The sequence below is a fragment of the Hippoglossus hippoglossus genome, chromosome 21, assembly GCF_009819705.1.
Source record: "Hippoglossus hippoglossus isolate fHipHip1 chromosome 21, fHipHip1.pri, whole genome shotgun sequence".
Classification (NCBI taxonomy): Eukaryota; Metazoa; Chordata; class Actinopteri; order Pleuronectiformes; family Pleuronectidae; genus Hippoglossus; species Hippoglossus hippoglossus.
This window is the reverse complement of record NC_047171.1, coordinates 17536183-17550324: the sequence shown is the minus strand read 5'-3', so window position 1 is coordinate 17550324 and position 14142 is coordinate 17536183. Positions and strand designations below refer to the sequence as shown.

General features: G+C 41.4%; 1 protein-coding gene across 1 annotated transcript; it reads left to right on the top strand.

Moving 5' to 3' along the window:
* Positions 1-735: 735 nt before the first annotated feature.
* On the top strand, positions 736-2537 carry LOC117755306 (protein CXorf21). The gene is made up of 2 exons (XM_034574987.1): positions 736-998; positions 1413-2537. Exon 2 carries the CDS (start codon positions 1414-1416, stop codon positions 2347-2349), a length of 936 nt encoding a protein of 311 aa, XP_034430878.1. The 5' UTR covers positions 736-998; position 1413; the 3' UTR covers positions 2350-2537.
* Positions 2538-14142: the final 11605 nt, after the last annotated feature.

Genomic DNA, 14142 nt, shown 5'->3' with positions numbered 1-14142 from the left:
AGTCAGTTTATGTCATGTTTATGTCTTTTTTTAGTTCATATAATGTCCAGAAACTGATTGAACTTCAAGATCTCGCCTCCTGTTTTTGCTCACTTCTCCGTCTGTCCTTCTCCAAACTTTCTTTACTTTTCCCTCTTTCCCCTCTCTCCAGTTCACAGGTGTTACTGGTAAATCTCCTCCCTCCCCCTTGCCCCCTTTCCTGCTCATTTTCTTTTTCCTCATTAGCTGTTTGAGTCTAATCCGTCACTGTTATAACCAGGATCGTCATTTATGAATCTCACTCGCTGTGGAGTCAACCGCGTCTGTCTGCCCTCTTCTGTACAACTTGGATGTTTTTTAGAAGTTCTGCCAAGGAGCTGGTGCAGTTTCAAAAAGGAAATAATGAGGTGCGATTGCAAAATCGAGCGTGAAGTCACACTTCTGCTTTGGCAGAGGGGAAAACAATAGGGACTTTAACATATAGGCTCACAGTTATTCAACTACAAACCTACACCATCAACTGGCAGTCTTGAATATAACTCTGAGGTAATGCCGTGACAGAAACAGGAATCACCATCTGCCCTAACTTTCTGTTTACTGATACCTAGAATGACTTTCCTTTCTGCTTTTTACCCAACCTCAGCCACACACCTGTTTCTTATTTACAGTGAAACACAACTGCCATTTCACAGCTTTTAGCAAGAAGGACAAATAATGCTTCTTACATTACATTCTAATGTAAAATATATGAGATCAGGGCGGGAATAAACCTTATAAATGACAAACTTTTATGCATTGGAGTACATTCATACAGTTAAGCAGAAATGGGGAAAACAGAAAAAAGATTCAGATATTTCCACTTCCTCTTGGAGTGGTACAAAGCAACCTCTCTGCGCACTCCTCTTCACACACTCACACACAGATAGACAGTGACAAGTTGATATCTGCTTTTTTCTGCTGAGATTAAAGACGGTGGAAAGACCAACGAGCTGATTGTGAGACTTTGATTCCAGGCAAAGGTAGGAAGATGTTTTCTTCAGAGTATAATCGAATTTGTTTTAATTCAATACTATATTACAATAAAGTAAGATGCCTTTTTGTTAATCATCTCTTGGACCAATGTCGTTTTCTTTTTGGGGGCTCGTTATGTTGATCCACAGAACTCAAAGTGGATCATAAAAGATCTTAAACTCATTTTAAACAGAAACCAGAGCCATAAGTAGTAGTTCATATTTATGTTGTTATATGTGTATATTTTTCTAAGTTTTGTGTATTTATACAGCGTTAGTCATTGTAAACTATGAGGCTGTAGATGCTGTGGTGTGTGGCATTGGTCCATGTTGTGTGTTCCTATAGGTCACCAATACATGCATGGGGACAGTGTGCGTTTATAACCCGGTTCACAGCTCCTGCGTGTGTGCTCTTTGTTGCAGGATGCTTTGTGAAGGCAGATTGTTTAGCATGACCTTCGGTGAATCGGAGGAGCCGGACTTCCTCCCTCCTCAGAAGGTTCTTCAGAGTGCTTATGGGCAGCCGAGAGCAGCTGCCACCCTCATGTCAGGCTCCGCTACGCACGCCCCCCCCATTCATCGTACTTCCTCCGAGCCGATAGGTAGCATGGAAGACAGGAGGACTTCAGTGGAGATGAACACCCCCCCGCCACTGTCCTGCTCTCTCCACTGGGACCCTCTGTGCAGACAGATATCTGCAGAGTTAGAGATCCCAGCTCAGGCTCGCTCAGGTAGCGATGCCCCTTTCCTGGTCCCCTCCTTCTGTCAGAGCATCTGCCAGAACTACAGTGACCTCCACATTGGAGGTGACCAGGTGCTGCCTCTGTCAGCGAATGATGGTAAGCTGAGGCTCTGCACTGACGCTCAGCCTCCTGGCCCCTTCCTCCAGTCCTGTGATGTCCCCCCAGCTGTGGAGGATTCTCTCCCAGGACAGACATCTCAGGGTGGGCTTCTGTGTCCAATGAGGGGAGGATGGAGACAGGGTAGTGCCCGTGATCGGAGCTTTTTATTCCAAGGCCGAGATGGGCCATTCTCCAACTCCCTTCTAAATCGCTACCTGGAGCAGAAACTATTGGATCTGTACCAGCAATATACAATGGAGAACATGGCGAGAGATGAATCTGACCAAGGCCCCGTTTGCCCTCTGATGGCGTCAGAGTTGGTTCTGACCAGCCTGGACCAGATCACCATGAAGCTGAGTCGCGAGGGGAACCTGGAGGCCAACCTGGCCAAGGACATGGTCCTAAGCTGCCTGCTGCGGGTGGCTGGTGACATGCAGTCGAGTGAGATCAGTACACCCGTCCTGCAGATTTCAGACGAGGAGTCCAGGGAGCAGCTCACGGAGAATAAGGAGGAGTAACCGCAATGTGACGAAACCAATTCTCCCTTTCATTTTAGACACCAACACCAAACATAAGGATGAAACTGATGATACTGATGAAAGGATGTTTTTGCTGAAGTTTTGCTGTAGTTATGTATCATAATGTTTTACATCTGTCATCTAATGTCTGTGTGTTTTCATTGTTACAATAAAGACAGGAAGTGAAATTCGAAACTCATCTTTCCCCTTTCTCAAATAACATAAACCTTTTACCCAATTTTTACTGAAGTATGACACATCTGGTAATCGGCAGTGAAGCTTATGAAATAAAAACCATTTGTATAGATTCCATGTTTTTACAACGAAGGAGAAGGAGCAGATGAAATTCTAACTGATTTTTTTTTTGTCCTAATACATCATTCTTGACATATTTCCTGTTTTGTCGACCATGAATGTCTATTCCCATGCTCCCCTGCAAATCCTGGAGTTTATCAAAGACTTTCCTACAATGTCTGCAGTTCAATAATCTGTCACAAGGGGGGAGCATTATCACCCAATTTATTAACCCTGATGACTTTGACAAGCACCTCCTGCTCCCCTCTTCTATTATCCCCCTTCCTCCTCCTCCTCCTCCTCCTCTTCCTCCTCTCCTCCCTTTGTCCGTCTGCAGCTAATGCTTCATATCACCAGTGTCCTACTACTGCTAATCTATGATGTCATTAGGACCGGGCTGTAAATCTGCAGCACGCAGGCAGACGAGCACCAAATTTCACATTGCGTCTGAGATACTGTTTCCTCCACTTTGTAAACAAAATCCAACGTGAAGATAAGAGAATCTGTACGACATGATTTATCCTGAGAAAATATTGTTTGAGCACAAATGAGGCACCTGGCATCGCTGCTGTAAACCTGATGATTTGCTTGGGGGGGGGGACATGTTATTTTCCCTTTATTTAAAGTGCTTTCAAAGACCCTCCACTCAGTTCCAGCTCAATGCAGCCGTGGCCTTCTGAGCCACTGTTTGATCAGCTTCCTTGTTTCCTGTCCAAACAGAGACCCACAAGAGGAAACCGTGTTTACCGAGCCGAGCACTGAGTCGGAGCCCTGTGAAGTCTCAAGGCCACAGAGACACATGTTTGGTATTTCTGCCTCTGTCCGGACTGAACATTCCAGGTGTATGTTAGAGGAACTGAGTCCTTAAAGACCTAAACAAAAACACGCTCACATATAAATATCATTCACCCAATGCCAGGTCTGACGGTGTGAGCGTATTCAAACAAACTATCCACAGACCTTGGGAAAAATGAAAAACAGACGTCTTATTCCTGCATAGGTTAAGAAATGTTTGAGGTGCTGAAGGTGAAGCTACACACTGCCGTCTCCTACGGAATATTTATCCACCTTATTGCACTTATAATGCAAATTTAAACTTTCCCTAGTATCAGACTGACCAAATATTTCACATTGTGTTTGACGTTTTTGAGTGAAAACACAATATATATATAGACATTTTTAAACTTAATTACTAGTAATTTTTTTTCCTCTGAGAAGAAAGGGGAGACTAAAGTCAAAGACTGAAGTAGAAGCCATGGCAAAAGAGCAAGGAACGAATGGGAGGCTGCAGTGAAATAAAGAACAAAATGGAGAAAAAACACACTTCTCTCATGGTCTAGCTATAAAACTAACAGGGAGGGCGAAGTGTTGGAGTGTTTTTCAGAGGTTCATAAAGTAATTTCCTTGTCACAAAGAGCTTTTAACATGGAGGGCGGTGGAAGCAAGGCCACAAGATTTCATATCAAAGCCAAGGTCCTGGATACACTCTCACTATTGTGGCTCTAATGCTATGTAGCACTCTGTGACTTGCCTTTATTTAAAAAGCTTTTTGTATGTAACCTTGTTAATTGGAACAGTCATATACTGTTTACTTGTAATTTGTTCTGCCTTTGTGGCGGCGTGATTTAAAAACCCCTATCACAGTTTGTCAAGGCCCATGTCTTTGAGCTCTCTGTGGCTTAGACATGGATACAGATGCACACACAGACATGCACACAGACATGCACACATCTCCAGTGTTTTTAATTTTAACTCATGAGTGATCTCCTTTGCGACGCTCGCACACACACACACACAAATACACATTTGTGCCACACAAGAATTCCAGGCTACAGTTGGTGTATTGAGGGTCTTAATTCAATTAACATTTGTTCAGAAGCTGAGCTCTCGCAGCAAATTTCTCGCACGGCCTTGAGCGAATGTGTTTTCTTCCCAGATTACATCCACTGGAATGACCTAATGTTCAAGTGGCAGCATGCTGGAACATTCAATGACAGCCCTGCTCTGTATCGGGCTGATTGACACTGAGGCGTGTACCGTAGGTGGTGGAACGGGAGAACACACATTTCCCGGTCAGTTAGCCACTCAAGGTTGCAGGGAGCCTGCAGCGGTGCAGCTGACCTTGGCTAAGCTGGAGCAGACTGAGAAAGACCTTGAGAGACAGCGGGGCATCAGGACCTGACACTCAAAAGAGCTCGGGAACATAATGTGGAAATGCACGACTATATATTACAGTGCAGGGAGCGCACGTGAATGTGGAAGGCAACTGGCTGGAAAAACAGAAAAACTGGATTTCATCAACATAATCTATTACATATTTTGGAGTTTTTAACATTGATTTGATTTGTAGATAACTGAGATTTTACCTCGATTTTCACATATTTTCAGGTACAAATTATTGTTGAAATTTCAGGGCTATATTTTATTCTCATGATTTTTCCTGCTTGTAATAAAAAGAAAAAAGATTCCGATTTTTATCACAAACATAATGACCCAACTTTCTGGAGTTTGTGACACATTTGATAATTAACTTCTTGATATGTCTTGTTTTTCATCTGCCTTCATGTCCTTTATATATATATATATATATTATAGTTTATTACCAGACCTTCATGAATGAATTAGACTTAATTATTTGCATGTAATTTTGATTTTCTGTGGAGTTTTTCAGTTTTTCAGAGAAAGTTGAAGGTCCCTTTTTTACAGATCCATTCATATACATTAATTCGTCAGTTGCTTTTGTGCGACAAGACGAACACTGAGCTACAATCCAAGCCCCAAGAAACCTTCATGTCCTGACCTTCCTCTCAGTGTTTTGTTGTGAATGTGAAAAACAGGATTAAACTGTAGATGGCATGTAACTCGTTGTTGTTTGCCACAGTCTGCTTTGTCAGGCATTTTTTCTTATCTGGCAGATCACATGGAAAACTACATAATCATTGTAAATCTGCTCCATCGTCATTTTAAGGAATCTGATCTCCTCGGCTCTGGTCAGAGATACCAGTTTCTGAAATGAGGTCAAAGAGGCTGAAGTTTTGTTTTATCCACTCAGCGATAAACACATAATCTTTTCTTATACATATTCTTATTTATGTGCTTAAATCTCACAATGAACCTTTTATTGTGTTTCCTTCCAGCACTTTTACTGTTGTACAATATACATACATACATATTTTCCTGCAAAAAGTGTTATTTTTCTCTTGTAGAATGATAACCATCAGAACCAACATACTGCCACACAGTTCACGGTTTTTGAGTGCACAATATTTAGCCCCCCCCAAAAAATATTCTGTCTTTCAGACACAGTCTTTCATGTGATTTATACATCAAAAAATCTTCTAGCACTTCGACAGAAAGCTCAAGGTTATAAAAATTGGTTTGTGTATGTGGACACTGCAAGTTGCTCCCTGAGTTGCAAGTTGCTCCCTGACTTACATATGAGAAAAGAGGCACATATATATATATATATATGTAGAGAGAGAGAGAGCCACATAGCAAAGAGAAGTTACTGTTTGTATCTCAAAGCTTTTAGTGAAAGTTAATCTTTGATTGCTTCATGCAAAAGGAAACAGAAGCTAAAGCAATATAATTACAAGTTCTATGACAGGGCCGGATTTAACGGTCCAGGGGCCTCAGGGCAAAAATGAGCTGTGGGCCCCCATGGACCCCCTGTTTCTCCTGTTTTAGTTTGTAACTAATAGTAAATCAGTGACAATTTGACTGAGTATACATTTATTCAATAATGTGCAACATCATCCGATTTGGAGTCTTCAATTTACCTGGGAGAACTTGCAAACGCCACTGAGAAAGACCCCGGACAAACTGGTATTTGAACTAGGAACCCTCTTGCATGTGAACACAATAAATACTGTCCTTAAAGCTGGATTTTAAATTTGAGCCCCTCTACAAAACTCTAGCCTTCATGGTGTCACTTTAAGCCCCCTGTCAATTTTATTTAAACTGTTTTTTAATATCAAACATGTAAACTTCCACACAATAAAACTAGGGCCACGAGTCTGGGGCCATGTAATCTAACCTGAACTGCTGAGAAACAGAATGTTTGAATTCATCATTTTAGATTTAGATTTATTTCTGAAAGCCTGACCAACGTGTAAAACGTTCTTTTCTGTCACACAACTTGAATGATCAAAATAATCTCGTTAATTTCTAGTTGAATGCATTGGAAATGGAATGAGTAAAGCCACAGACTGTATCAGACGAACGGCGCCTGCTGAGGTGGCTCGGCAAAAGAACTACTTTTCTATAAACAGTAAGTTCAACAAGCTTAACTGTCATTTAGAGACTCTGGCCTTGGCACAGGCGAACATGTATATACAGCAACGGCATGAAAAGAGAGGAACATTATACTGGCACAAACAAATTGTAAAGAGGAGGCAGAATATTGTGCTAAAGCAATTTATCCAGTTAAGCAAGGCCAATGGATGAACTTGAAAAGGAAGGAAACGTAATGGGAAAGAACCTTGTGCTGAAAGAATCTCGGATTAGATTAATAAGAGCGAAATGTGACATGTTTCATAAACTTCGGGCGTGTCTGAAATTGGATACTTCAGTCAATGCACATACATGTGGTTCAGTGGTTAGCAGGTACACTCACGGGCTTAGTGTGTGCATTTCGACACGGTGGGGTTTTCTCAAATCAATGATGGTCTTGGTGAACATACTTAATCACAGCTTTTAACTGTAAATCTAACCAACTTATCTTCTCATGGACACCTGGACATTTCCAAATGTATCTACACTTCAGGCCTGAACCCAAGCCTATTGTCCTAACTGCAAATTCATTTACTTTAACCCAAACTGCAGCTCAAGCCTAACTCTAACCATTGCATCTAACCCCAAATCTAACTAACTTATCTTCTCATGGACAACTGGACTTTTCTTTATTTACTGTATCTACACTTCAGACTAAACCCTCGTCCTAACTCAGATTCTAACCCCAACCAAATTCATCTACTCAGAAACAAACTGCAGCCCAAGCCTTACCCTCATCGTAGCTTCTAGTGGTCAGCACTTCACAGCAGGAAGGTTCATTTTCCGCTTCCTCCCACAGTTCAAACACAGGCAGTTTGGGGTAAATTGGCGAATCTAAATGACCCGTATAGGTGTGAACATGAGAGTGAACGGTTGTTTGTCTCTGTGTCGGCTCTTTGATATGCTGGCGACCTGGTTTACCCCGCCTCTCGCCTCCAGCTCCCCCACAACCCTTACAGGAAAACTGGTATAGATAATGGATGGATGGATCATGAACTTTTACATAGTGCTGTTTTATCTATATCTGCGAGAAACTGGTTAGTGCAGCCATCAAATAAAAGAAAAAAACATGAAGAAAAGATAACAGACTGTATTCCCCAGGTAGCAGAGCAGAAAGAGTAGAATCACTGTATAAAGTTGCACAAAAAGCCGTCTGGAAAGGACTTCTGACGATTCAGATGATGATGATGAGCAATATCCCAGCGCCTCGTGAAAGCATGAAGTTGAATACTTTCAGGTCGCAATATTAAAATATAGAAAGCATTGCATTTTCAAGGCAATCATTCAAGTGTCGCTGGAGCAAAGCCGAGCCAGACGGCGTGACTCACCGCCCGCACGCCGGCAAATCACTTACAGAAGTCTTTTTTCTCACTGTAGGGGCGTCTGCATCTCGCCGACAGCTTCACTGAGAATCTTTGGGGATGAGAAGTTGTAGCAGAGATGGACAAAGCCCCAAGTAAATGGGATATGACTCAATTAAACCACCACCAAAATGAAATGAGGGGATTTCTCAGGATTTGAAAATTTCACATTTTGGATAATGTAAGAGCACAAGTCAAGAAAATATGCAACACAGACCCAGTCGTTTTTAGACGTTTCGATAAAGAATTGTTGCAAAAATCATAAGCTGCACCGTCACCGCACAAACACAAATACAGATAAACAGCAGAATGAGACTGAGAGTTAGTCACCGTGCAGCATTAGTCACTTACAAGAAAGAAAGAGACCTTTATTTTCTAATTTCCACACGTCTATTCCTTCACCTTTCACGAACGCAAGCCTCCCCCCCGTTTCCCACTCACCCCTTCGCCCTCACCTCCCCCTCCCCCGTCTCCTCTTGCCATGCCAGCATTGTTATTAGTGTCATAATTTACCTCCTTATGCAAACATGACCCTGTCCTCGATATGCTGTAAGGCAAAATATTCATACTGTAGTCACTTTGAGACCAATAAAGAACGAGATAAGAGGGACATAAATTATCCCCCTGTACCTGCACTATTTCATATATCACTCAATACACTCACGACACACACACAGACCAACTCACACACACATGCACACACACAGATGCGTGCGTGTCTTCCATGGGTTTTCAGTGATGGCTCTACAGAAGAAATGAAAAAGGAACATGATGTCATAGTGTGACACATATTTGGATAAGATGAATGGATCAGCCGCGATAAGCAGAGATAGAGGGAAAGGACAAGTGAGGGAAAGCGAGATGAGGACACTTAAACGGGGCGTGCGAGTCAGGTGAGACAATCTGCATTTTAATCACTCGTCTACGTCTGGATGTGTTTTTTTATGACGCTGCTGTCGAGTAAATCCTCCGTGACTGGCTGGGATCATCCGGACGGGGGGTGAGATAACTGCGATGGAGCTGTGAGGTGAATATAGTCTGAAGTCGTGACGAGAGGGGATGAAGTGAACCCATCAGCGTGGCACCGGGGGGGATTGTTGTGCCGTGTGGATTCAGTAGCACATACACCCTGGTGGGTTTGACCTTGGCAGCCTCCCCTCCCTCCTCCCCACATGTTAACCCCCCCTCAACCCCCCCAGGGTCCCACTCAACCTTGGCTAATTATTTCATGTCCCAGTGGCATATGTTCAACACACAATTTATCCACAACAAGGACATTACAACTGCAGTGTCCCGCCTCTACGCTGCCTCTCACTCCCTCTCCTCCTGTTATTGGCATTCTGCTGTTTATCTGTATTTGTGTTTGTGCGGCTACGGTGCAGCTGATAATGACAGTTTGACAAATTTCATTTAAAGATGTAATATGTTATAATTCTTTATTAAAGCGTATACAAATGACTGGATCTGTGTTGCATATTTTCTTGACTTGTGCACTTACGTTGTCCAAAATGTTTCCAACAATCGTCAAACCCTGAGAAATCCCAACAGTTAATTTGGGTTGTGGTTTATTTGTGTAATATCCAATTTACCTGTGGCTTTGTCCATCTCTGCTACATCTTCCGGGGGAAAGGACGTATGACAAAAGAAAGAAAACCACTGCTAGCCAGTGAGCCAGTCAGCTAAGTTTGTATTGTTCACTCTTGATGGATCTGAATTATTCATTGTGCTGCGTAACGTAAATCATACACGAACATGAGTTGTGCCTGAGTTGCGTCAGGTAGGTTTTCTTTGGCAATGGCAATAAGGTGAACAACTCCCATGATCCCACGCTGCTTCCCGATGTCATCAAGCTAGGTCTTTTGATTTTGATTAAGAGACCCCTAGTGGCCATAGTTACACATTGTATCTTTCAAGCAGCTATAATCGACATTTTTTTATGCTAACAGTGATGAACCTACAGACAATCAACAGACAAATCTGCAGTTCTTCTCAGCTCTGTGAAGCATTAACAGTCCACAACCTAACATACACTTTTAGTTGAGTCTTTTCAGTCTCATCACACTATTCTCCAGCTGCAGCGGGCAGATGTTTCTGCCTCTGTAGTTAGGATTAGTGGAGACCAGTAAGTTGAACATAGGGCTTAAATTCATTATGTGGCAAATATATGACATTAGGGGGCACGAATATCAACTTAAAGGTGAGCATATGTAAGTGTTGTGTTTGTGTTACCACCAAATAGCTCAACCATCAACTAAAGCAGATTTAATATTACTTTTAAAACTGTCCTTCTGTAAAAATTACCCTGTCTGTTGAGCAGCTTATTATATAACTGATATGTTGCATTTTATTATCAGACAATACAGAAGTATTTATGATAGGAGCAAAGAAGGAACTTGTTATATCACTCTGACCTTATCACTTGTTTTGGATAGAAAAGGATGTTTTGTGTTTCTACAAAACAGCATATTACAGCGTTTCTAAATTATTCTCCTCTGTTATTATGGCACCAATGTGCACACCACTTGAGCAGGTTGTACTAAAAAGCCTTCAGGTTGGGTCGAACAGAATAAAGCACTGTTTGAGGCAGCAGTGATGTTTAAGGCTTCAAATATAATCAGATGTAAGGAATTCTTCAGCACGTCACGCTGAAGCTGTGCGATTCATGAGAGAGACAAAAGCGTTGGTATTATCAGTGGTTTGAAAAAAGACTTTCGTCTAAATCCTCATATTCACGACTTTAAAATCTTAAAGTCTTTTCAACTAATCATTCCTTTCAGAGTTTAGATCACCGAGCAGCAGATTGCCTTATTACTGGGTCAATGTTCAAATTAATCTTTTAACGAGTGCAAGTTCCAATCAATTTCAGCAATGGGTGAATTACCAGAGTGAGCAAACCAAAAGATAGATTTTTCCCTTTATCTTTTTAAATAAATGACTGCACCAAATCAAAGTTAAATCATGAAAAGGTTTGACACCCTGTGAAATCCAACATCAACACACAGGTGGTTCTTGTTGGCAGCTGATCCCCGAGTTGTCTGGACAAATCTGAGACTCCCACGTTCCCGTGCTGGACAGTGGCCTGAGGCTGCAGTTTGAGGAGCATCATGACCCAGATGGACGTCACGAGGCTCATCACTCATCATATCTGCCCATAAAACTGAGATCAGAGTTAAAGACGACTCTAATAATGAGCTTTAAAAATTGTTATTTCAGTTTACTTCTCTTTCTATTGTCATTTTGTGTTGACAAAATTCTCAATACTCTGAAGTCCGAAGACAAATTGTAATAAACAAATAGTGCAAGGATGTAAGAAAACATCTCAAGACGGAGATTGAAGTGGACTATTTGAATTCTTTGAACCACGCCACTGTAACCGCATAGAGGTCAGACACTTGGTGAGCGCATGTCCTGTTGAGATTACTGTAACCATAGGGATGTCAGATCACAAAAACCTGAGGTGGAAAAAGTACAACAATGCTTTTTATTTCAGTAAAAGTATACAAATGTAAAAGAATGTTTAAAATGTAAATATACAAATAACAGTAAAAAGCAAGTTTCATCCTACTTAAAGGTCCAGTGTGTAAGATTTAGGTGAAAGGGATCTACTGGCAGAAATTGAATATGAAATCATCCTAGTGATGTTTTCACTAGTGTGTTTCATCTAAATTGTACAAATTGTTGTTTTATTTAACCTAGAATGGGCCCTTTATATTGAAATACTTTATATTTACAGCAGGGGGCAGTCTTCTCTACGGAGGCCGCCATGGTTCTTGTAGTAGCCCAGACTGGAGAAACTAAACACCTTTTGAGTTTTTATGAAAACTGAAGGCTACCACAGGTTCTCTCTCATGTTTGGAAGGGGAGGGTGAGGTGAGGTGTATTCAGCTGCAACATGCAACCTCACCACTAGATGTCACTAAATTCTACAGACGCTCAATTTCAGTCATCATTGTTCGAATCGCACCAGCAGTTGAATGGAAAGCCCAGCGCCAACTAGTGTTTTGGTTGTACAATGGCAGAGAAACGCCAGCGCACAAGTAGAAATGCTCACAACATGTAGGCTCCCTTGCATAGACGGCAGCGTAAGTTCAGTGCTGATCCTACGTAAAGATGTGAACCTGACTTAAGGGCTCACAGGCCAGAAAAGATTAGGAACACACAATGTCAGTACAGTATAGTAACTTCGCAAGTGTATCTGATGTTTTTGAAGGAATTACTAGTATCCAACGCGATCAGATAACTGTGATTGAGAAGAGTATTTCCCTTTGAGATGTAGTGCACGGGAAGTTTAGTAAAATACAATTAAATGGAGATATTTAAGTTGAGTACAAGTACCTCAAAAGTGCACTTATGTGGTTGAGTAAAGTGCTCACTGTCTGCCTCTGCAGAAAACACTCCCATGAGTCATGTTTTCAGTCTCTTGTTTTGTCGACGGCAATGAGGTCAACACAGCAGTGGATCAAAGCTGAAGATTTCCTGCAGAGAAAACCACTATATTTGTCATAATAACTGTTTCTGTGATTTCTAATGTTTTCATTATAGACTTGCAGAACTTTAAGGTGTTCAAATTATCGACATGTTTCATTTCTGAGACATTTTACCCAGAAAAAATAATAACACAAACCTCCAATGTCACTATGGAAAATAAGATGGAACACAAAAACACACAACATGACACAATACAACATTTTTTATCACAACAACACAACCTAGCAACAAGCTGTAACAACAAAAATCATTTGTACCTGGCATTGAAGCTCACATATACGCCGCTTTGTTTTGTTGTACATGAGGTTCATGGGGTTAATATACCGAACTACGGAGCACCGTGTCACAAGCGTGTGTTACGTGCCTGTGTGCTGTTTACCCACATTCGGTGAGACGTTGACAGCTGAGGTAAACAATGAGAGAAGCTGTTTGTTCAACGAGAGCTTGTTCTGTATCACTGAGCTGGTTTATTAACTCTCGTTCTCACTACATGAATCTGACAGCAAACTCCAGAGACAGGGGTTCGTCCGCACATTATTATAGCTCAATGGTGTTATCTCTGTGTAGCCCTCTCTGCTAGAAACTATGGTTGTATGCAGTGAAATTGCATCAGAAAAGATGTTGTCAAGGGATTGGAATGGAATGGTTTACAGTTTTAATTCGACATAATGAAGAAATGATTATCATCCCTGGAAAGTTGCAAAAAATGTTGATCCTGAACATTTCAGTAAAACGTTCACTGATGTATTTAGTTCCTCTTCTGTATTTAGTTCCTCTTCTGTCAAAGTATTTCATTTTGAATTATTATATATCCTTGTCGTGACTACAGACTTATCGAACGTTCTTGTGGCGCTGGCAGCTGCGGTTTAAGGTTAGAGAGATCAGGGTCTTGGTGTATACAGAAAAAGTCAGTCTTTTTGTCTCCACAGTCAAGACTCAGGATGTGAACTCTGAACTCTGGTTCAGTGCTTTTGAATGTCCACCGCCCACCTTGACCACCTCCCTGCAACGTTACCTCTGACCCCAATCCTGTCGGCATTGATGTTTTTCATCATAGAATTATTGGTAATAGTAATATGTAGTACTCTAAAAAAAATATTTGTGGGTGACAGTTTTTTTCGCCCTAAGAATGAAACAAATTCTTTGTCCAATTTACGACAGAGCGGTGGTTAAAAAATGCTACTAAGTGCACCTTGAGTTAAAAGATATGTTGTCGAATTGAAAACTGTGAATCTGATGATGTTGATTTAATTTATATTGAGTTTTAAATTATCCTTACAGAGGCGTAAATGACACTTTGACACTGTGACACACAGGATTCTGTCTTGGGAGGAAACAATGGAAGTTGGGTTGACTATAACGTTAACAGGGAAGTCAT